The sequence below is a fragment of the Pithys albifrons genome, chromosome 2 (assembly GCF_047495875.1).
Source record: "Pithys albifrons albifrons isolate INPA30051 chromosome 2, PitAlb_v1, whole genome shotgun sequence".
Classification (NCBI taxonomy): Eukaryota; Metazoa; Chordata; class Aves; order Passeriformes; family Thamnophilidae; genus Pithys; species Pithys albifrons.
This window is the reverse complement of record NC_092459.1, coordinates 81,664,656-81,690,010: the sequence shown is the minus strand read 5'-3', so window position 1 is coordinate 81,690,010 and position 25,355 is coordinate 81,664,656. Positions and strand designations below refer to the sequence as shown.

Here is a 25,355-nt window from a genome sequence, read left to right as displayed (position 1 = left end):
AAAAGGAAAGAACATTTTCAGAACATATTAAAGCAGATCAGAAGTGTCAAAAGGCACACACACCAACCAATACAGCAATTTATATCAACATAGTCCTCAAGAACAAACCCTTATATACTGTGTAAGTACTGGGTTTTCCAGCCTATCAAGACTTGGAATCAGTGGGTTTTATTTTCCCTATCCCTTGTTTTCCCCCCCTCCTCTGTCGTTTTGAATGCTTACTGTTTTGACATGCATCTTTAGATGTTCATAATGTTACATCTTTGAAAAGAAAGACCAGAAAAATTTACATAATTAACATTCAAAGTTCTTTTCATGTTTATTCAACTTTCATTAGATGTTCAGCCTTCTGTGATGTCTCTTTTAAATAACCTTCTCCAAATTCCACCCTCTCATAATTACAAAAGCCAAATACAGCCTTTCCTCTCAAAGTAGAGAAACTGAATGCCAACCTGAGTAACCATGAACTTCGTTATTCGTTCTGGAAGTCGACTTTTCTCACTGGAAAGAATCATCTCTAGCATATCCCCATGCAGCTTTTCCATCACAACAAAGACCCGTTCTGGAGTTTCAAACATACATTCCAGGTTCACAATCCCAGGGTGGTGCAAATTCTAAAATAAAGTAGCATAGGTACATTACTAAAATAAAACAGTATGAAATATCCTCAATTACACAGAAATGCTGTACCTCAAATTAAAAATCAGTTAAGAGGAGTTAAAGGTAAAAAATGCATGATGTTTGATGTAAGAAACTATCTTGAAACAAACATCAAGCCATGAAACATGCCCATTATAACTACTCAGACTAATTTGTTTAACACAAATTATCTATAATGAATAATTTCACAGTTGATGCATGTTCTGTACTCAAGCTACTGAGTGTAATAGTAACACTCAAAGATTAAGGAGCCAGTAGTGGAAGAAAGCAGAAAATAATAGAGTTTCCTGCTACCAGAGGGAGACAACATGGAGCCAAAGTACATGTCATTTGTGAATCCCCTACAGCGGGTAAGTACCACCCCCCTGTCATCAACTGTACCAAGCACTCAAGAATTCCTGCTCTTATAAGATCCCCTCTTAAAAATACTCAAAAATCACACATGTAGATTTGAGAAGTCAATTCACATCACATACAATACAAAATCTCATTAATGGTTTATTTGAGACAAAAGTCAAGAATGCTCCAAAACCACTTTTATACCTGGAGAATGGCTACTTCATTACGAAGCTGACTTTCCTGTTTAGTTGGAAACCTCATCTTGTCAATGACTTTGATAGCTACATCTCTTCCAGTCTTCCTGTGTTTTCCTAAACAAAGAGTCAGTGTCAGACATCAAGAGGTAGAAGTAATTTACAGCTATAAAACATTACAGCAGAAATTCCTTTTTGGGGAAATAAGTATATTCTGTCAAGTGTACGGTATCACGATATTTATATTTAAAAATGCAACTGGCATATGAGTAAAATAAGTGATCAGCCTCAATGGGAATTCCTGTAGATTAAATTTAAACTAGTTACTACTTTGCTGTCAGGCACACACATGACCATTAGACATATTAGGTGCAAGAACTTGCACACAAGCAAGTAACACCTGCTTCATGGAATATTGCCTCTCTTCTGTAAAAAAAACAATGAAACAATTCAAGGCAAAAGTGCAGACAGATCTACAAGCCTTTTCCAGTGATTTCATACCTTCATGGCCTTCATGTACAGAGGAAATTACACACCCAATACTCTACAAGAACAAGAGAATAATTATGTGCCCTGAGGAGTAACAACACATTTAACAGCCAGGAGCAGTCTACTGTGATTAAAAAGCTCTAATAGATTGTGGTAAGAAAAAAACCCACGCAATACACAGAAAAGCTGTTTCCAGGGCTGAGTGAGTAGCTGCAAATGCCTACCCAGCTTCTTCACAGCTGCTAAACTGACTTCTATCACAGTCACATCACAGACGTTAACGGGACTACACACAGAAGACCTTACTAGTCTAAGACATTCAATACTAAACTAATATAGAACAGTAAGTCTGCACCAAAGAAGTCCTTGTCTGCTCAGCTTGAGGTTTGGAAGCCATTTTAGGAAAAGGGACGACACACAGCCAATAGTGCAAGTGGCATACAGAGTTCTACCAGCACAGCTGTGCCTCACCAAACCCCCAGCTGGCCTTCCCTGCTGCCCTGCAGTCAGTAGTGGTGGCCAGGGCTTAGGCAGGGCATGGGAACTGGGTCTGTTCAGCATGGAGAAGAGGAGAGACCTCACTGCAGTTACAAATTCCTCATGAGGGGAAGGAGAGGGGCAGGCACTGATCTCTTCTCTGTTGTGACCAATGACAGGACCCAAGGGAATGGCCTGAAGTTGTGTCAGAGGAGGTTTAGGTTGGGTATTAGAAAGAGTTTCTTCACCCAGAGGGTGGTTGGGAACAGGCTCCCCAGAGAAGTGGTCACAGCACCAAGTCTGACAGAGTTCAAGAAGCATTTGGTTGATACTCTCAGGCACATGGTGTGACTCTTGGGGACAGTCCTGTGCAGAGCTAAGGACTAGACTCAATGATCCTTGTTGGTCTCTTCCAACTCCACATATTCTGTGATTCTGTGAACTAATACACCTCCCTTAAACATCATCATGAATAAAGGGCTTATCTCCACCAGATGAAGGGAATTACACTGAAACGTGTCAGTAATATCATCAACTACAAATTAGATGCAAAACACAGAAGACAAACACTAGGCTGCTAAAGAACATAATGCACACCAACCAAACAAAACACTGAACTACAGAAGCTAGACTACAGCTACAAATTGAATATGAAGAAAGACTATTAGAAAAGTAGCTCAAAAATTCCTTTTCTTAAGCAAAATGCAACCAACCAGGTTTCAGTGCAAGTTTTACATCAACAAGAAATGGTAAAGAATAGGTTTTTTTCTGTCTCCATTTTTCAGACTCTTCAAAAGAACAAAAGTAGGAAAAGCAGAGGAAAACTGTTCTCGCTGAAACAGGAGTTGGATACGTATATCCTACAGCTTCTTGACTTGCAATTTTGGAAATGTTTGTGGAGAACAGAGGACACAAAAAGCCCTCAAACAAAAAAAAGCTAAAAGAACCACAAACAAACCCCACCACAATGAAAGCAACATAGTTTTACCTTTATTTGTTTAAATAAAAGGCTTGGTTACCATTATTTCAGTAATTGGATCTCCCCAAACACCAGCAACAATTAAGCAGTGTGCAGAGGCAGCAAAACAAGTCTTTTATATTCTCTTTGCATACTCTTTCAGCCTGTGATTTTAGCTTAAGAAGTATGCATATCCTATAAATTTTAAGGCCTCATTAAGGAAAAAAAAATAATATAACGAAAGCTTTTCAAAAGTATTTATTATGCTTACAAGCATTTATAAGCATTGAATCGTGTAAAATACCAAGCTGATATTTATCTACAAGGCAATTTAGGAGAATATATTAGAAATAAAATTCAACCATTAAAATACTGTCTACATTTGTTTATTTCTACTCATAATACAGGGAGCACATTTTGATTCACACTATGCTCTAAGAAATAGGGTGGGGAAAAAACTGATCTCTCTCATGAGTGATGTAAAACCAGACCAAACTGTATTTCCATCAAGCAGTTTAGAAGTAATAAAGTATGTAACTACACAATCGGCACACAGAAAAATCGTAGCCACAATACTTTCTGACTAGAAGGAAAACATGACAGAAGCAGAAATTTACCACTTTTAAATCATTACTTATGATTTTTTCTTTCTTTCCAGATTTATGGTCTGTGGTTTTCTCAACGCTTGAAATATAACACAAGATTTAAAAAAAAAAAGATAGAAACAGAGTTCATATGATGCACTTCTAGTATTTCTTTTTTGTGATTACATACTGTAAAAAAGTTACATGCTGCAATAGAAGTTTTTAAAAACTAGATGATAAAATTACACTTGAAATCTAGGATTAAGACTCTTGACAAAGAATTCCTCTCTCTAATTTATCCTGTTGACAGAAATTTGCTTGCATAAAATCTGTAATTAATACATTTGCATAAATATTATCAAACCATAAACTATGTGGTTTTCTAATTGCTTTTAGTCACATCTCTCAGGTGTCATTCAAAACAGGTGTAACTGACAGCCTCTTCAAATACATCACTTCTATTACTGTATAGCACAGAACACAGTGCTAGAATTTGCACTTTAAAAAAATCTCCAAATCATTAACCACGGGCAAATGCAGAATATGATTGCTTTGCATTTAACTGTGGTCAAAATGCAGAGCATATTCTCAACTGATTATAAGGCCAATGCAAAACTGTGAATGCAAAAATTTCATTAACATAATTTAAATTTTATGTAAAATTTAACTATGCATTGTAAGTAGTACTGTACATAAAACTGCAGAGACACAAGACAAAGTAATCCAAACAGAACTTTGATATGACAAACTTCACCTAGACATTCCAGATACAGCTAAATATGAAAAGGCTAATTTTATCAAACAGACAGACATTCTACCTTAATAAATGCATAATGGAGCATAAAGCCATTTACCTCCATATACAATACCAAACTGACCAGAACCCAGCACTTCATCGGCAAATATTTGGTACACAGAGCTGATATCCTAATGAAAAAAAGAAATAAAAATATCAGGAGTAATCAAAATCTTCAGGACTCTATTAGTGAGTACTGGCTAAGCTGTATTTATATTTGGCAGTAATCGAAGCCTGTAAAGGGTACCATCATTACACTGAAGGGAGTGGGAAAACAAACCAAACTTTTTCTGAAGAGGATCCACTTAGCTGCACTGTAAGCAGTGACAGAGTTTCATACCAACTAACAGCTGTGGCAGGTAAATAGATGACTTCCTGCATGTAACATGGACTCCTTTAGCTACAGTGCCCTGGTATTGTTTTCTCATCCAGACACTGTTACTAACAATTACTCTGTAATACTACAATGCACAACTCACCACATTCTCCTGGACCTGGCAATTCGAAACAGAGATGCTTAGAGACAACTCTTCTGCAATAAAGAAGATAAAACAGAGTAAGTAAACCAGAAGGGCAGACTTTTTCTAGTAAAAAGCTGGGGAGGGAAATGAAAAATCAACAAAAACCCTTTACTGACTTCTAACCCAGTCATAGTGAAATGATTTAACTGTTGTTCTGCAGAAACATCATACCCTGGAATTCATATCTCACAGACTGATTAGAATAATAACTGTGGGAGTTTTTCTGGGATCATTTGTGGTTTTTTGTCCTATTGTATTTTTTATTGATTACAAAAAGAGTAGAGTAGGACAAGTGTGTACACAATAGACAGCCGGAAAACCAAAAGCAATAGTAATGCAGCACTTGTATCAGAGTTCATTAAATCAATAATGATTTCTGGAAGTAATATAGACAAACACAGGCAAGAGAACCAGATAGATCCCTTATAGTCAAATGAATGTGGTTGCCTATTTTGTGTGGCACCAAGATATAGGGAAATAATGCAGAAGAAAAGGAAACAAATCAAGGAAAGCAAGTACAAAAGAACTGATAATTAAAAAAGCAATAAAGCCCATAATATAAAAAAATCTTTGTTTCATGGATGAACTACAAAGCGTATCAATCCTTGGAATATATGAGCATGTTCAGGAAATGTAATTTGCTAGTAAAAGCACCAGATAAAGGCAAAGAATTCTTCAGTCTGCAGCAGACATTGACACGAAGTTTTCATTACAGGAATAACATTACAATGCACGGACAAGAAAAGATATACCAAGGAAGGCAGAGAACACCCTTCTCTCTCCTTTGACTTCCAAGACCAAAGCAAAGCGTCTCAGACTTATGGACACCTATCATTTGTTGTTAGGGTCTCACCCTCCAGAGACATTCCAGGCCCACCTGGATGCATTCCTGTGTAACCTGCTCTGGGTGACCCTGCCTTGGAAGGGAGGTTGGATTAGATCATATCCAGAGGTCCCTTCCAACCCTAACAATTCTGAGATTCTGTAACTTCTAAAACAAAAACAAAAAAAAACCAACTAAAAAACAAACAAAGTCATTTACACGGCACACAGAAAATACACTGTAGATTTACTAGCACCTTGAGGAGAGCCTGTATCACTCCAAAAGTGTCTTGAGCTTTAAAAACCTAATTTTAGAGAACAACGATGTATCTGATTTTTGCCACCTGTGCTGTATCTCAAAGAAGGAATTAACAAATACTAATTCTCAAAGACACTCTGAATTCTGTGACTCTGCATCAGATATGAACTGTAATTACAGCTTTGCCTACTGATTATTAACTATAGTCAAGCCTGTAGCGCAATAACCAATAAAACAGAACACAAAGAAAAACAAGAGTTGGGAAAAAAGTTCCTAAGACTGACACAAACTGCAAGGTAACTAGAAAGTGAAGATGCAGTTTTTCAAACTGTTTAAAGAGAACAAACTGAACCCACCTCCACAGATGGCTACAGAATACAAAATACGTGGTAGGTAACAACCAAGTTACTCCTTCAAAAAAATTCATTTTTCTAGTCTCTGAAATGGGCAAGAGTAAGGGCTGAAAAGTAGTCATTTCTGAAGAAATCAGTAATGCCACAATTCAATATGCAATCTATATCAAGTAAACTAACTTTTCTCATTTCAACTCGGAAACATCCCACAAAGAAACATCCCAGCCCAAACTACACGTACAAAGTTAAAAAAGAGTCTTTCCTACGGGTCAGACTGGAAGAGTATCCTCATTTTTAGCAACTTCCTGGCCAGAATGTGGTACAAAATGACTATCTAGTGTCTTGTGGACATTTTGACACTAGAAATCCCCTGCTGCTGCAAGTATTTTAAGCACCAGCAATGTCTCCCTCTTCCGTTTGATGTTTTTATTTACAAGAATGCATTGAAGACTCTTGGGACTTTATTTTTTTAATTAAAGTCTAATTTTCTGAAAGGCTCTTGGGATACACTTTATGGTTCACAATGTGCAGGAAGAAGAGGGATGAACAGACATTTTGTGGACTTCTGAGAGTCTAAAAATCAATCTGCCTTGTCTAAGAACGTGCAAACTCCCCAACTCACAGTAGTTTTTTATACTCCTACAATCCTAAATATGTTAAAATACTTCACCTGAGTATCTACCCCTGTTGTTCTATTCCCTACCAATGTCACTGAAATGTTATGATTTATATCTGAAAAAATATTTGTTTTGGAAAAAACAACTGTCTTTGCAAGTCTCTCAGCAACATGAACCCTTAGGTACTAGAAAAAAAGAGAGTTTTGGTATGCATATATATGCTTGGAACTAAGAATTCCATATTGAATGTGGCATTTTACATATATATATAAGGCCAGGTATGAGGTACCATCTTACAGGTCTGTATCTTCACTGTAATTAAATTCCGATACCACACTGGCATTTCACAGTTTTACTATTTTAGACCACGGTTGCATTTTCACAAAGTGCCTTTGTATGTATGTCCAAACTTCGCGAACGAAGATTTGGGCAGGGCTCTCCCCACGTGGGTGTGCCCTTCCAGCCTGCACAGTGGATTTTAGGTGAGGCACAGCGTGCGCAGAACTGGCCCCACCGTTTCAGTCCTGAGGTCCATCTGCCACGGCCGAGCGAGCTTGGACGGTGCCAGTGAAGTCCTCAGGACTAGAACCTACAGCACCCGGCATTTCCCAGGAGGTCTCCCATCCAAGTACTAATCCGGGGCTGACCCTGCTTAGCTTCCGAGATCTGGCAGGATCAGATGTCAGGGAGGCATTTAACTGCCCTCAAAGTGCCTTTACTTCAACTAGTATTTACATGTTCGTAACTTTTGCTGATGCTGAGTAGCCAGAGAAACTAACCTCACAACCTCCTGCAAAAGAAAATTTCACTGAAGGAAGATTAAAGAGTAGCTGGAATATGAAAGGAAATTAAAAAAACAAAAACATAAAATCTCAGTACATGTGAATGAAAGTCATTGCAAGGAACAAGAGATGTCTGAAAAGAAAGAACACAGTACACAGCTTAATGGAGCCTTGATAATTAATATGATCCTATGCCAAAGAAGGAAAGGGAGGTGTCCTAGTTATAGCAGCCAGGACCAGTTTATCTCTATGTGGGTGTAACCAAAACTGTGTATTCTACACCCCCTGCGTTATTTCTGATGACCTTTGGATAACAGATGGTTTGCAGCAGCTGCCCAGGGCACACCTGACACCTCAGGCTACAAGCTGGGTGTTAAAGAATGCTTACTGTGGTCTTTTCCTTGTCCTGCAGCAGTGCAAACGCTGGCTTGAGGCGTGACTGGCATCAAAGCCTGACGAATGGCTTTCTCCCAGCCCTGAGCTACGTCAAGTCCAACTCCGGAGGCAGCAAGAACTGGGCTGTGATGACTGCTGCCATTGTTTTCGCCAACAAAGTACACCATCGTGTCAGTGATGATCTCAAAACAGTACGGGTTGCTGCCCTGCACCACGTTTGAAAAATCTCGAGGCTGAGTCACCTGGAGAATTTCTGAAAGTGGAATCTCCTGAAGAAAGATATTAAAGATTAAAAAATGAAAGCACACATAACATTTTAATACACTAACACTCAAAACTTGAAGCATTGCAAAGGAATCAAATCAAATATATTAAAAAAAATAAAAGCAAAACACTAAGCTTCATAACTAATGACAAACTGCGAATGACCATTGCCCACCCACCATTTTCTGAATTTCTATATACAAGCCTAGAGAGACTTTCAGGCCCACCACAGTTCTCTCTATACTATTTTCTACTCAAACTACATTTATGTTCATCATGAGGCACAACCCAATTACATGTGCAAATAATGAGCATTTCCCCCTTATAGTTTACACAGTTTAGCTAGAGAACAGCATGAGAGGGGGAAAAAGTGAAACAAAAACATTAAAACGAGGATGTAGTTACACAAGTTAGTCAGTAAGCACTGCTTCATGCATCTGAATTGTTTGGGGTAAACATCATACAGATATTAATACTGACTCCTCTGCCTGGTCAGTTTAAGACCATGGCACAAGCAGTACTAGAGAAGAGATCTGAAGGAAGAAAGGGTTGCAAGTTCACACTAGATGGAGGAGGGCATTCCACATACATGGGAAGGTGTGCAGGTGCATGTCACTTGCAAGAGTAGTGAACAAGCAAGTGACCACAAGGCTGGCCTTAGGGAGGTAAGAAACAGTAGCAGATTAAGATGAAGGGCAAATAAATGTAAAGGCAAAATCTGTGAATGACTAACACCAAAGACAAACAACCCAAGATCTAAGCAGTTAAAACAAGGGATGCAAAGGGGCAAGTCAAAGGACTAAAAGCAGTGACATAACAGAGCAATAAGCAAGGAACATATTTTACCAGCTGTGTTTTGAATGCACAGGGCAATACAAGTATCAGAGAGGTCTGAGAAGAGACTGCATTGGTCAAGATAGGGATGAAAAGGATCTGGGCAAGTTTACTGGGTGTACAGAGAAAAGGCTTGATCTTAGAGATGTTATAAAGGAAGAAGCTGGAAGATTTGGACCCACACCTAAAGGTACAAGACAAGAAAGGCAAAATCCTGTTTATACATTCAAATGCATTTTCTGAATATTCCACCACTGAACACCATACTTATATTAACAATACAATAAGCTTCTTTCATATAAACTCCAGGCTCCACAGTAAATTTTCTTCTAAATCTTGCTAGCAAATTTCAGTTGTACAGTAGAGAATAATTCAGTTTTGGAAACCTTGAAATAAAATACATAAGCATGCAAACTTTCAGTCACTACTTGGTGAGCACCAAATCTGAGCCTTCATTTGACTGGCAGCCAAAGAAATTTTCTAGTAATTGCGAGGAAAGTTTAATATGCCAGGTAATTCAGGAGAACAGAACATGCAAAATGTAAGGAAAGACATACTCAAGGGGATTAGAACAGCAGCTGCAAGTAACTTCTCAGAGTTAGTCTTGGTCCTTCTCACTTACAGGCTTTGGCCAACAATTAACCTGGTCACAGTTTTGATTAAAAAAGAGATGGAAAAATGGAGATAATACCTATAACTTCTCACAAGTAGATTTCCGATCTATAAAGCACTGAGTAAATCAAGTGAAACATAATTATTACTCATCATTAATTACCTTGTAATATTTTGTTCCAGATTCATTTTGAAATAGTGTGAGGCATTTGCTGTCCAGTCTCCAGTAATGTCTTTTTCTCTACAAAATGCACAGTACAATTACATAAGGAATAAATCACTGATATGGCTTTTGTTATCTCATTATTTAAATAAGAAAGGCTTTAAATTACCATGATAATCAATTAAAATTAATCTACAGTTGCATCTCAAACTATAGAAATTAAAAAATAAATTCTGGGAATAAAGATTTTTTTTAACTGAAGAAAAAGCTTGAAAATTATTTCTACAAACCAGCAAAAACATCATTTACCTTATAGTAACACTAGTGACAACAGTAGTTACCTCATACAGGAAACAACAGTTACTATACAGGTTTCATTCCAGGTGCATGTACACAAAAAAATCTGCGTTATTTTAATTTAGTCTCTTCAGCAATTGTAACAGACACATTATGAGATTCAAATGGACAAAATACCTTGGGAGTGATAAAAGAAAATCAAAACAGACTAAGCAGTCATTTGGTGGGAATCTCCACCAACGAAAAATATCTTCTTCACCAAAAAGTAACATAAATAAACTGTTGCACATAACTATCTTGTAATTTAAGTGGATGAATATTCCTCAAAACAAAGATGACTTTAGAAAGTTAATATTGGCTATGAATCTAACATACTTTGCTTGCACCATGCTCATAGTTAGAAACCCATTTGCATTTTTCTGTGACAAAAATCCAAGACCCCTACCTCTGACATAGGATGACAAAGTTTGAAATATTATTACAGAAACTTTGTCATATTAAAAGCAGAGCTGGGGGGATTTTTGGCATATTTAAGTAGAGCTTAAATCACTTCAGTCATGGGGAAGCCAAGACTACCTATGGGAGTTAGACAAGGAAAGGTTGTGAATGGATTTAACTAAAAGGACTTCCCAGACAGCACTGAATGGAAAATAGGTGAAAGCATAAGGGTAAGTGTGTCCTTTGGACATATATGCTCTTCACTAAATCACAAATCAGGAAAGAGAGGAACTAAGGAATAGATTGGTAACTTACTCAGGGATTCAAAATCTGCCTCATACCCTATTCTGAGAAAGCATGGGCTCAGAGGCAGGAAAAGAACAGAGATGATGATACGGAAATGTATCAAAGGGTGAAGTATCGTGTTATCCAGGGACCACAAGTAACATAGAGATACTGCTGGTAAAATGACCCTGTTTGGAACTGCTTAAGGAATAGGAAACAGTCCGACATTGCTGAGAGCGGAGCAGTCAAGGGAAACAGACAATGGTGTAATGCCTAGTACGGAAGTCTCCTCCCATTAGGAAGCTCTATGAGATCTTGTTTGGCTGAAGGTACCTTGCTTTGAGTCAGAATACTCCACCTCATTTGAATGGCCCTTTTCAGTAGATGTCGTTGAGGTAGCAGCCAGACTGACAGATGGGGAAAATGAAACTAAGCTAAGGTCTATCATCGGACCACTGTTCTATGAGGAGGTTCAAAAAAAGGCTACAGAAAAGCACAGGGGTTGTATGAAAGTTTAAATCAGAGCTGAATACCAGGTATAACCTGAACAGTTCTACTAGAACTATTCACCTTTGTCTTCTACCTGGCCTTAGTTTTTCTATAGCCTGCTGATGATAATTGTGACTGTTAATGTAGCCTTGACTGTAACCTCCTTTGAAATATGTTAGATACTTATTTCAGATTGTGATAAATATATCTAGGTATTAGAAACTTGTACCTAAAAGAAATGTTCTGCAACACAGTTTCTGACAGACCACTTAAAATGGTCAGCTTAGCTAATGATCACAAAAAGTGAAAATATTATAGTAACCTGATTGCTATCACCCCTCAGCTTGATTTCAGCAGAACTTAAATAACTTTGCTTCTCTGAATTCCTTAAGTCCCCTTCGATCAGATGCCGCAAAGCTAAAGAATGCAAAAGTATTTATGCTGCCTTTCATGAACAGTCTCAATATGATATAATTCTCTACAAGATCTGGGAACTTCTTGACTTCATCTTTTTCATTCATCTACCAACAGACAAGAGGATTCATTTCCTCCCACCAGGACAACACTAAGGAACCCTGTTACTCCTCTTTATCTCCCTCCTCAATACACAAAACCAAGAAGGCTCGACTAAGAGATCATTATTGGTAGCACCGGCAACAAACAGCAGTCCTTCTGGAGGATGCTTGCATACCCAAGGACATACTGCCAAGACACAACTCTTTATTCCGCTGACATTAAGAAAACAATGAGTTTGAGGGGTGGTGGTACTCAATAATGCTTGCTTTTAGATAGAGTAAATTGCTGGAAGAATGCAGGGCTGTCATATCTACACATAAATAATTAAAAACACCTAGATCATTTGAATAATATTGAAAACCACTTCAGTACTCATAATTTTATAATGATTTCTACCTTTTCATGCAATAGAATGAAAAAAAAAAGATACAAACATTTAGTTCAGCTGCTACAGAGAAAGAAGACATATGCAAATTATCCAAATTATCATCTCAGGAAGCTGAAATACTACACACACAATTAATGTGGGACAATTTAGAGATGCTTTTCCTTCCTAAAGGGGAGAAGGAAAACTACTGTTCCATTACAACATGAATTTTGAATGAACTATAATTTCACCCTTGCACCAGATTTTTTTATAATTAACATCATAACTAAGGTCTTTCAAATGATACTTTAAATCAGAATATCTAAATTAGAAATAAAATACACTGATTTAGAGAAATAGCTTAACTTAATGTAGGAAGAAACAAAAGTAACTGACCAGGTTATCTCTGCTAGTATAGTGGACCATCCATCCTTCTTTCACCATTGTACTGCTCTTCCTCTTTGTGTGTTTGATTGACTGTACAACTCGCATGAGAGGAATATTATTGCTTGTTGAAGGACTAAAAAAAACACACAACAGTTTAATATCTAACAAGTTAAAATACAACCATATTGCAATTATACTGGTACTACCCACTTAGTCTGTAATTTTTCGGAACAGGCACCTTTTCTTCCCCTACAAATTTAGTTGATGGATGAAATTGATAAGGTTTTGATTTGCTTCCACTGGCTCTCCTACAGAAAGTACTGCAGTCCTTAAATTACTCTAAGGAACACAGAAGAAGCACACTGGAGTGAGGAAACTTACAGAAATCATCCTCTCTCCAAACAATTTGCTGAGACTGCTGGTCTTAATACAGCATTAAAATAAAATTAACATCAGCATAACTATTATTTTCTCTTGTTTATGAAAGCTGGCTACACTGCTTCTTAATATTATCACTAATGAAGGTCCCTATCTAAGCATAATTTCAATTTATGAAATTATAAAGAGGGGTGTGTTAATTCAAACCCAACTGCACTAGAAAAGTCTGTCAACACTCAGGGATATTAAAGGTCTGCAGACAAGAATTTAACAATCTCTAATAATCAGAGACAGTCATTAGTTAAATGTACAGGTTTGAATGGCACTGAGGATGAAATCAATTCCCAAGTTCCCTGTCTAACAGCAAAGCTCCTACATGTGGCACTAACAGAAATACCTCTAAATATACAAAATCAGCAGATAGATTCAAAAACAAAAATGTAGAGATGCTTTAACACGGCACATAATTACACTGTAGAATTGACTACAGGATGCCATACATGCCAAAAAACATGAATTGCTCCAAATCTGATCAGAAATAAATGGAAAAATACTACTTAGAGGTAGATGCTGCTTCCAACTCAGGAAGTCCTTGAGCTGTAGATCACTGTAAGCTGCGAAGGTATCGCTATATGCTCTTCCTCACAGATTTGTTATTAAGCCCTGAGCTGCAATGACCTTTTAGCTTGACCAAATACAACTCCTCTTAAGTTATTAAGAATTACTAAGAAAATCAGGATGACGCTATTCAGAATAATATTGAAAGTAAAAAGACCAAACTTGATTTAAGGAACTACATTAACAGTTACTGGATAAAAGACTTCAGAAAAATCACGTTTAAGATAAAGCAAACTTCTGCTTAAAATGCATATAGACTATGATGCAAATATTAAAATATCTCAGCTAATTCCTTTTGAATCCACACATATATAACAGTAAATCAGGCTAAAGTCACAAAGACCTTAATCAGGTAATAGCCTTGTTAAGCCATAAGTTTTGCCATGCTTTGAACAGTCATAGCACAACACTTTTTCCAGTGAGAAGAGACTATATTCTTTTCATTTATTTATGTTTCAGATTTCTTGAGACAGAACTACACAAAGTATTTTCAAGTTAAAAAACCCACACAAATGAAAAAAAAACAGTTTCAGCAGTAAAACTGGCCTTATTCAAAACACTTTACTCACAATATTGAAAAAAATGCATCCAGAGCAAATAAATCCACATTATGACTTACCTGATTGTTTTGACAGCTTCCTCATCTTTGTCTGCATCAAGATCAGATGGATCCATAAAGAAGATTTTGTCCTCTGGAGGAGAGGGCTCTTCAGCATCATCTAGAACTCGACTACCATCACTGTTCATTTCACTGCTATCGACTTCCATTGGCATATCCAAGTCCTGGCCTGGGCTAGCAGGTTCTGGAAACAACACATGATTCAGATATTACTTCAAAGACACAATTCAAAAAAAATTACTAAAATCCCCCAAAACCCAGGATTTCTTTTCTTCAGTTCACATTCAGGCACATAAACATAAAAATACAATCACAAAATACAAAATCTTCAAGTTTTGGTTAAACAATGCAGAGTAGGCTAATGAATAGTATCAATTTGCTTTTGCTAAATGCCAAGGTAATAGAGATCCAACTAAAATAAGAACTATATTGAAAGGAAAAGATTGAACAGCTTAAAGTTTAAACCGAAATGTCATTAAGTAATTCTGCAACACAATTAATCTGGACAAAGTAAGCTTTTGATGGCTCAAGATGACCCAGAGAATTATTCCTGTGCAAGTGAAATTCTCCATCAACAGAAACCCAACTCTGCTCTCGTTGCCCTTGTAGCCCATAATAACAAAAGAGACAACAGGGGAGCTGTGGTATTGCAGGGAAAGAGAAAAGTAGAATAGGTCTCATTCATATCTGATTTTCTGCTGGCAGAAGTTGAGTGTTTCTAAAAGCTGTACAACTTGCACTGTGGAAAACTAAGAATGAAGACATAAAAATGCTTTCAGTTTTAGCCTTTTTTGTTTGTTTGTTTGGTCTGAGGTTTTGCCCTCGGCTTTTTTTTTTATCTGAGACAAACTCAATTTCAGAGTGGGAGAAAGAACAAAAAATAAATGACTCCTCATGTCCACGAAGAATTATATGAAACCATAGTTCCCAAACTAAGTGCGCCAGCACTTTAACATCACAAAGGTGGTGAGCACAGTCTGCAGCAACATCATGTTGCGCATTACTGTTCATGGCCACCAAGCTCAAGATGCAGGCAAGAGCCTTGGAGCTGGAGAAGGCCGGCAGGAATGGTTGGCATACACTGTGCAATAGTTAACAGAGTTGCTACACAGGCCTCTCAGTCAAGTTGTACAGTTTGGTGTGATCTGCTACACGTCACCAATTTTATTCCACTCAAAAATATATGTGACAAGGATCAAGGCAAAACAAAAACCACAGAATGCCTGAAGTTGGAGGGGACTCTGAAAGTCATCTGGTCCAACAATCCCTCTGAGTTCATTTCCTAGACTACTGAAGTCCCTCCAGAGGGCAACACAACCTTCTGGCATATCACCAGCCAAACTGCTGAGGGTACACTCTGCCCCCTCACCCAAGTCATTGACGAAGATGTTGAACAGGACTGAATCCAGTACTGGCCCCTGGGTACACCAGTAGTTACCAGCCTCCAGCTCGACTTCATGGCACTGATAACCACCCTCTAGGCCCACCCACTCAAAAAATTTTTAATCCACCTCCCTGTCTGCTCATCCATTTCATATTTCATCAGCTTAACACTGATCCAAAACTTATACAAATAAGACATTAAACATTCTTCCACAAATTGTTCCCCACATTCCTCTTTCAATTTTGTAAGGTCTATTTTGAAAATAGTCCTACTTCATTGAGGTTTCCAAAAATTAGGGTAGGTTTCTTTGTTTTGGTTGGTCTTGGGTTTTTATTTATTTCTCCTTCATCTCCTAAACTGCTGGGCTACCTCTGGCCACTAAAAGTTATGGATATGAGAAAGTCATAAAAAAATGGTACTTTGTCTTCAGATATTTACATTTTAAAATACGTATTTCATGGTGAACAATGAGAGATGTTTAAACAAGAGATGTTTAAATTTTGTACATTGGGATGACTTCTTCATTTTTCAATTCCCTTGAGCAATCTCAAGAAAAGCATACTGAACTTGTCAAGATTGGGTAAGTAAAACAGAAGTCAACAGAGCGTTAAGTTTTACAGTGAAAATTTGTCATTTTCATCAACCTCAGATGAAAAAACTAAGAAGATAAAATTAAAAGATGGAAAATACCCAAAGATGACAGAACCAAATGCTAATGCATCTTCTTCAGCCTCAAAAGATCTGTCAGTATTTGAAAGCATGTTTGTCATCTTACCCCCATTGAAAATCACCTCTCCAAGACAGTCTCGAGGTACTTTAGATGCACAGCGTTTGTGACAGTTGAATCTGCAATCTAAAATAGAAGATAAAACAGCTCATGATACCAGAACTTCACTCCTACTCAGATACTGATTCTATCACTCACTACTTCTAACACAAGCTTCAGTTCAGATTCATATATTTACATGTAACTAAAGACAGCACCAATGAGGTCACCTCCAGGAGGAAATTAACAATCTTGTCCTTATGTCACATGTTGATTTGTCCCACCACTATTTATTATGTCAGCACTTCCCCTTCCAGTACAAAATAGCTTTCTACTTCTCTAGCTTTCTCTGTAGCTATTTTTTCTATCATGATGTAATTTCTCCCATTCTCTCATTTGTTCCATATCCTTTTTTCCATTGCTATATGATTTCAATGTCTCACCTCTAACATCTTTCTCCACCTGCCAACTAAGACTTCAGACATCAGAACCTCTAAGATCACACACCTGTATCACAGAGAAAATGTGTTCTGCAGTAAATCCCAAAGTCCATTTCCCCTATCATTCAGGTTACAGATCTGGCTGATTACTGAGGTTCCATTTCTGCCTGTTGACACAGGGCAGACAGAAAAACGTTATGCCCAGATTTGGCCTGAGATGGAATCTAACCTGGATGTGTGCCATTTCTGCACCCAAGGTATCAGATGCAGTCTACTGAACAACGTTAGAGGTATTAACAGAAATTTCCTTTATTAGTAGCATCCCTATAATTTTCAATTCTATCATCACTATGAATTTCAAAACTCCCTACTGCTCCCACAACTGTTTTCATACTGATTATTTAGTCTCTTTTTACTATCTAAAGCAAGCCCAAAGTGTTTCCCTTTTAAGTCCAGACAAGAGAAAAAACATTCTCTCTTCATGTTTTGTAGCAGAGAAGCCAAATTCTGGATCAGAATACAACACTGTTCAGTTCCTGAGTGCCTGAAAAGATGTATCGTAGGAGACCCATGAACTGCCATTTTTATAGTAGTGGTTTCAGTCCATATTATGAAATACAATTACTTCACCAGTTTGAAGGGGGCTGAAAGAAATACAGACATCTCAAATCCTGTCAGGGAACTAGAAGACTGAGTCTATCCTAATAAATTAAACTACATTCAGAAACATTCTTGGATACTGCAATGCAACTCACTAGTCTAGTAAATATTTAGAAGCATCCCCTGGCATGCTTTTGGCCCACAGCATTAGCACAATCCCAAACAGTTCCAAGATCTAGCTCTCATAGATCAGAGCATCCTATGAAATTGCACCAAACAGGCAGTCTGCACAGAGCCACCCAGGCTGGGATGCTAAGAAAATGTGTTCACAAACACAGGTCATTTTGTCCCAGTTGATCTCAGCGTCCAGGAATGTTTCCGGGCACATTTAATTTATTACCACGAATATAGCCTTAACATCCCAAAGACCATCCTCAGAGTCCAAGTAGCAGCCTGGATGAATTCAAGAAATCCAGGGCTCTTATGGGTACTCAGGAACATAAGACTGTTGAAAGATTCCAAGCTTTGGAAACATGCACAAGGAAGTCAGTGAGAAACCTTAAGAATCTGTAGGAGAAGGTAGTATGAAAATATTTGGCTTGTTTGATATCAAGTCCTGATATACTGAAAGTAAGTATAGGATCATAGTGCATAAATAGAGGGCTATTAAAGCTTATTTCTGTCCTGTACATATACATGGCATTTCTCTAGGCTTGTTTTCCATACATAAATGCTATTTTTATCCAGTGTCATTCATTTCCCTGAAATGGATGTGGCAGCTCCATTTGTTCAGCTGGATATAGTCAGAGCAATTGCATATGGTCAGCAGAATCTGTATGTTAAAACTGCAAAGCATCTTTTTCAGGCGTCATTATTTATGTATTACATGTATTCAAGAGACATACTGACTGGAAAAAAATATCAAAACCAGTTCAGAATGCAGACGTCAAACAGACTACAAAGACTGCAAATTAGTAACAACAGAAATGAAAGAAAAAAACTACTTCCTTACAGCAGTGTTTTTAGTCAAAAAATGTTAACACAGCTGTACGCTTGCATTTTCCTCTCTCCTCTAATAAAGCAAATTGAAAATGTATTAAGTGACCTCTCTCAAAATACTGACCTTTGGTACTCACATTTGACAAACTCACATCAGAGAAATGCAAAGTCCTTTCCATATTCATGTTTATGATTCACCACTAGACTGCTGTTTCCTGCAACAAAGTCGACTATCGAGCCATAAAGAGCCAGAAGATCATCACAACCTCATAGTTATGCACTAGGAACTGCATGGGAGAGTCTGAGAACTGAAGGCATGTGTGTTACCATACAGATGATGAAGTCTAAGCTGGTTCAGGACAGGCACCTATCTGTATAAAATATTTCCAAATGATAACAACCAGTATCCTGTACGAGAATAATACAATGAAAACTCACAAATTCTTTAGTGATGAGTCTAGAAGACAAACTTGGAACAAAAGGAAAGATTTCCGATTTCCATTATTTCATAATGAGCCTCTAGAATTAAGATGTTCTCAATCTACTTATGTTTATATCTTATTTTTCAGAAAAATGTACAATGTACAATCTATTAAAATGAAAATGAGGGTTGCTGTAATCTTCTCAAATCTACCATTTTTCAAGAATTACACTGCCCTATTTCACAGTATGAAAACACCTACGCAGAAATCAGTTTTAAATACAAGACTTTTACTGAAATTTATCATTGCAGCAGAAAACAGTATTTTTACCTTTACACTGCATTCCTTGGCGAAACAGGCCCTTAAGCAGCCGTTTGCAGTACTGGCATATGGTGGGACGAGTGTAGGAGTGAACAGCAAAGGTGTGCGGAACCTTCACTCTGCAAAGCACCATCTTTTCCATCCAGATGGGGCGGCCACTCCAAGAGGGAATCCTCTTACTAGGTTCTGGGCAGCAGCGCTGTAATAAAGTGCACCAAAAAGAGTTTTACTGCCATGACTGCTTTGAAAAGTCACAGGTGTCAGACTAAGCCTGTGGTTACTGTGAAAAGGCAAACAATGCTCCCATTTTTAAACAGGGTTGAAAGGATGATTCTGGGAACTACTGACCTGTCAGCCTCATCTCTGTGCCTGGGAAAATCATGGAGCAGATCCTACTAGAAGCTATACTAAGGGCACATGGAGGACAGGGAGATGACTTGAGACAGCCAGCATGGCTTCATCACGGGCAAGTCCTCCATGACCGAACTAGTTGCTTTCTACAATGAAGTGACTACATCAGTAAAGAAGGGAAGGGCTACAGATGTCACTTATTTGGCCTTTGACACAACAACATCCTTCACTCTAAATGGAAAGACTGATTCAATGGGTGGACTTTTAAGTGGATAAGAAATTGGTTGGACAATCCCATTCAAAGGGTAGTGGTAAATGGCTCAGTGTCCCAATAGAAATTTAAGTTGGATATCAGAAAAAAATTCTTTCCAGAGAGAGTAATCAGGCATTGGAATGGCCTGCCCAGACAGGTGGGGGATTCCCCATCCCTGGGGTTTTTAAACTGAGATTGGACATGGCACTAAGTGCCATGATCTGGTAAAAGGACTGGAGTTGGACCAAGGGTTGGATTTGATGATCTTAGCAGTCTTTTCCAACCCAATTGATTCTATGATATCAGTGAAAAGTGGTGTCTCTCGGAGGCTCATACTGGGATCAGTGCTATTAAATGTTTTCATCAATGACATAAGCAGACCACCCTCAGCAAGTTTGCAGATGTCACCAGGCTGAGTGGTGCAGCTGACACACCAGAGGCACAGGATGCCATGCAGACGGACCTGGACAAGCTCAAGAAGTGGGCCCATGGGAATCTCATGAAGTTCAACAAGACCAAGTGCAAGGTGTTGCACTGGGGTCAGGGCAACACCAAGTATCAAGCTGGGGAATGAACAGATCAAGAGCAGCCCTGCCAAGAGGGTCTTGGGGTTGCTGGTGGATTATAAAAGAGTCAGTGGGGCTGTAAGGGAAGTATTGACTCAAAGTGACCAGATACGAAAGCAACCCGGCCAAGAAGCTTTAAGAGGACATTCTGGTATTATAAAACAAACCCAACACCAGATGGAAAAAACTCACAGACAGCAGGAAAGTATGTATGAGCCTTTACTCCTACAGAAGATAAAATGCTGAAAATTTACTCTTATGACTTCTTTTATTTCTTAAGCAACCTGACAAGGTTCACAGACAGCACAAACAGACCTCCATATAGAGGATAAAATGGAAACACTGGAGGTAGGCAAGCCAAATTCCAAACACTGCCTCAAGCTATCAAGTTTTAAAAGCAAAGTATGGCATGCCTGTTAGGCAAGAATATTTAGAAAATTTTAAAATTATTCTTAAAATTTACTCCCCAAAAAATAAAATCTTTGAAATAAAGTTAAGAGTAAAACTTTAGCATTTAAAACAGAAAAGGCATTGAGTATAAAAAAAAAGAGGTATCAAAGAGGTACCAAACCTGCACAGAGAAATCATAAATTCTGTGGTAAATGGTTACAATACCATGTTCACTGAATAAAAATTACTAAAAGTTAGAAAAATTTGGATAAAAAATTTTCATGGCTCAGGACTAGGCTTTTGTCGTCTCTAGATAAAAAGAAATATGTTCTTGAACTAGATTGTATGATTTGTATTTTAAACTATGATTAAACTAAGAATGGTTATACTGTAAAGTAACAGATAAGTAGGAAAGAGTAAGGCACAATCATACAAATGGATCTAATCACTGTCTATCCTGTCTTATGATTCCAATACAGTTGCAGTATAATTGATAACCTCTCAGCAATCATCATAACCATTAAAAAAAAGGAACTGCTATGGATGACTGGTTTTTACTGTAAGCCTTTGATCCCCTACATCCTCCTTGATAGGGCTTGGGGTTTTTTTAGATTAACTCTGTGCAAAGCTTAAAAGCATATCAGGAACACTTTCTCCTCCCCAGCATAAAAGCTTCCAATATGTATCCCTTTAGACAAGTAACTATTTTATAATGATACCACAATTACAGAATGAATCTGTATTACAAAGGGGGCAAGATGTTTTATCATTCTGAAATCAAGGCTCTCAGAGTTCATATAACCACGAGTGAAAGGCTAATAACAATTTAAAAGCAGAAATGTATTCCTCTTTCCCATTACATACTTCTTCAGAGGCAGAGGATGTGTGTTCAGCTTGTGCTGGTCTTGGAACTGAAAGCCCTGCTCCGGGTAAAGACACGTTAGACAGACGCCTCTTTCTCACTCCACTGCAGTTGTTTGGAATCTTGAAGGCACATCTCTTATGGTAGTTTAAACCACAACCTGGAAGAGCAGTTCTTTTATTCAAGACAGCTCCTTACATTGAAAGTAACAAAAATTGTACTAACATTTTGATAAAGCATTTTTAAAAAGGTGATCCAGAAAAACTGTAAAGGCAGAAATAAACTATTGTGTTAAATTCTCTTATTTTAGTGTTCTTGAAGCAATTCATAGAAACACTTTTTCTGCAATAATTATAGTACTGGTCACCAGTAAGCTCAGCTCTACAAACAAGGTCTAAGACTCGGAAGCAGCTGAACTCTCACCACCAGGAGGCCTTCGTCAATCCCTCACTTAGGAGCACAACAGCCAGGGAGAAGGCAGGGAAAAGGCAGCGTCAGTACCTGACAGCAGGCTGCAGAGTGCTCTGCAGCCAGCTGGATGAAGGCCATAAGGAAAGGGATTCCCCTTTGGGAGTCTCTCCAAAGTATGTGCTCCTTGTGCAAAGAACACATGGTCATAAGCTAGCTATTTGTTTCAAAGTGGGAAACAAGAACACTTCTTAAGTCATTTGCCCAAGGTCACAAACAGTTTGCGTTAATACTAAGATCAGAACTCGGGTTTTCTGATGCACAGACCCTTCCAACTATGAAATACTACATTTACCACTTGCTAATATACCAAATACAATACAATTTCTTCTTCCTCATCCTATATAGATACACACACACACAAATACACTAAATATCACAGACTTACCTTCACATTTTAATCCTTGTCGTACCAAACCCCAAAGCATCTCTCCGCAGTAGTCACAAAAAGTAGGAGCCTTGTAGGAATGCACATAAAGTGCATGAGGACGAATCTGGAAATCTTCAACAGTAGCCAAAGCTTTTAAGAAAATCACAGTAAATTATGGTTCTTACCACAGGATCAACAAGGATTTATGGAAAGAACATGTTGTTTTAAAAATGGCTAATTCAAAGAACATTGACGAGCTGTTTAGACATCAGCATTTTTACTGTATACCATTTAAACAGAGATTTAGAAGACTACACAGTTTTCAGTCAACAATTGTATTGAGGAAAAAAACTCAGTAAGCTCTGTAGGCTAACAGACACAACTAATCAACAGTATGAGTCACAGTGTTGAAAACCTCATTAAGTTGAAGGCAAGTACAACAAGCTTTGCTAAAAATAACAATAAACATTTGAAAGAGCAAGTTAATCTTCAAGCTGTTTTTAATCTACAAAATTTTCAAAGAAAAGACAGTTCTACAGATTAAGAACCACCACTCTAAGGACTGTAATTTAAAGAAACTGTTTTTAAGTACTACAATAATCCTTAAGAGTCTGTTCTTATAGTTATGATCCAGCAACTATGTTTATTCGAAGGTTTACAACAGTATAAGCCATCAATAGCAAAAGCTACAGAAAAAAAAGACAGATCTAAGCAAAAGAAAACTAATGACAGGGTTGGAAGAACAAACTCTGTATCCTACCTGCATTTCAGCTTAAGCAATTATAATAATTAAATCGATATAATTTCCTATTTGTATAATTGAGATTTATTTATAATAACAAACCAGAAGATGATTAAAACAGGACAATGAAAAAATAACAAAACTGAGTACTGAAGCACCAGTACCACTTGGATTTTCTTGGAAACCTCTACCCCAAAGTATACATGACTAAAGTCAAAGAGCTTAAGGCAGGCACAAAAATAGTGCTCCATCAAGTCCTATTTTCTATTAATCTACAGAATAAAGCATTGTTTCGCTGTTACAAGAATACCTACCAGAGAGTACAACCTCAACAAGATCTCCCTCATGTATCTCTTCTGCTGATGTAATTCGTTGCAAAATATTATCTGAGTTCAGGTCATGACGGAACAAGAGAATTTTGTCATACATGCCAAAGAAACCACACTCTGGGAACTGCAACACAAAACAAACTCTAAATTAATACATGTTCTTTGATAATCCTATCCATCAGTGTTTTTTACAAGCTACAGAACATAAGTGTTTAAAGTGTTTCATGGAAACAAAATTGATGTCCTTATTTTTGAGGAAACAAAGAATCTTCTGAACTATGTTGGATAGGAAGTTAAAAAACAAACAAGAATGGCCAAAAAAACCAACCAAGCAACCAACAAAAAACCCCCACCAAAACAAAACATACTAAAACTCATCAACACCAACTTATTTCCTATTCTTTCCATCACCAACATTTTTTTAAAGCTGAAAAGAAAAAAGGTTAACGTTTTTGTTTCTTTGGGTGTTTTGTCTCTCAGACCTGCATAATCAGTCTGGCAAGTAAAAGCCAATGCAGGTTCTTTAACTTGGATACCACCCCCTGTAACCCTTATTTCACAGATATTCTGGTCAGGCAGCTCAAGACACTCCAGTAACACCTGACACACTCCCCTCTACGACCACAAGCATAATCATTAAAAATATGAGACATTACATTTCTTAGAAAGCAGCACCAACATTATTTGCAAAGTGTGTAAATACCAGCATAATGCTTATAATTAAGATTTGGTTTTCAAATAAATTCCAGACAAATGCAAAATTAATTTCTATGAAGTATTGAAAAAAAACCAACAAAAAAGCAAAATCATCTGTTACAGATTATTAGAACTGTTGGCATCCACACCCTCATTTGCTTCTCGATTAATTAAACTGACTATTTAAGCTGTGTATCGTGAATGCTTCTCATACTGTTGTGACATGATTTACTGTCCTGTTCTTTCAAAACAAATATACATACACAAGGATGAAATGACTGTGAAAGACTGGTTTTCTAACTTTAATATTAACCCCCTAAAAGATCATTCTTCTGTTCACAAATTTGACCTTGATTAGTAGCTTCTAGACTAAGTTGCAGAATCACAAGCCTGGGTTCTAACAAGACTTAAGAATAATCTACAATAGCATTGAGTACAAGAAGTCTCTCACTAAACACAGGCTCTGTATACAGTTTCTATACTATGAGACAAAACCACCAGCACACATTTTTCTACACATTGTGCACGCTTAGCCTCCATTTCTGAAACAGGAATTCCAAAAACTAAAAGCATGAGAAGTACCCTATTCCTTGGTACTACAGAGTTGCAGTTGCTACAAGGTTTTCCTGAATCCCCAACAGGGAAAGGCATTAGCTGAGGATCTTGCAACAGCTCCTTTACCTGTCCTACCTGTTCTGCATGCACAGAAAGCTGCATGGAGGAACAAAGCAGACAGGGCAGCCCCTACAACACCTTGTCCTTCCTAGCCCATCACAGGAGCAACCAGCCCCCCAGAGGCCCATCTCCACAAGCCAAGGAGCACAGAGAAACAAGGGCAGGTGGGAAACCAAACTAAGGACTCCAGGGAAAGGATACCCTGTT

At 37.8% G+C, this 25,355-nt stretch overlaps 1 protein-coding gene across 1 annotated transcript in view; it reads right to left on the bottom strand.

The window, feature by feature from the left end:
• Positions 1–25,355, bottom strand: part of PRKD3 (protein kinase D3) — a 43,089-nt gene that overhangs the window by 5,859 nt on the left and 11,875 nt on the right. The window contains exons 3-15 of the mRNA XM_071575378.1: positions 23,763–23,901; positions 22,725–22,856; positions 21,871–22,028; positions 19,456–19,645; positions 16,674–16,751; positions 14,515–14,698; positions 12,909–13,032; positions 10,121–10,198; positions 8,240–8,516; positions 4,977–5,029; positions 4,556–4,628; positions 1,204–1,310; positions 453–614 (exon numbers count right to left, since the gene is read on the bottom strand). Coding sequence (XP_071431479.1) covers positions 453–614; positions 1,204–1,310; positions 4,556–4,628; positions 4,977–5,029; positions 8,240–8,516; positions 10,121–10,198; positions 12,909–13,032; positions 14,515–14,698; positions 16,674–16,751; positions 19,456–19,645; positions 21,871–22,028; positions 22,725–22,856; positions 23,763–23,901 — 1,755 coding nt within the window. The remainder of the gene's footprint in view (positions 1–452; positions 615–1,203; positions 1,311–4,555; positions 4,629–4,976; positions 5,030–8,239; positions 8,517–10,120; positions 10,199–12,908; positions 13,033–14,514; positions 14,699–16,673; positions 16,752–19,455; positions 19,646–21,870; positions 22,029–22,724; positions 22,857–23,762; positions 23,902–25,355) is intronic.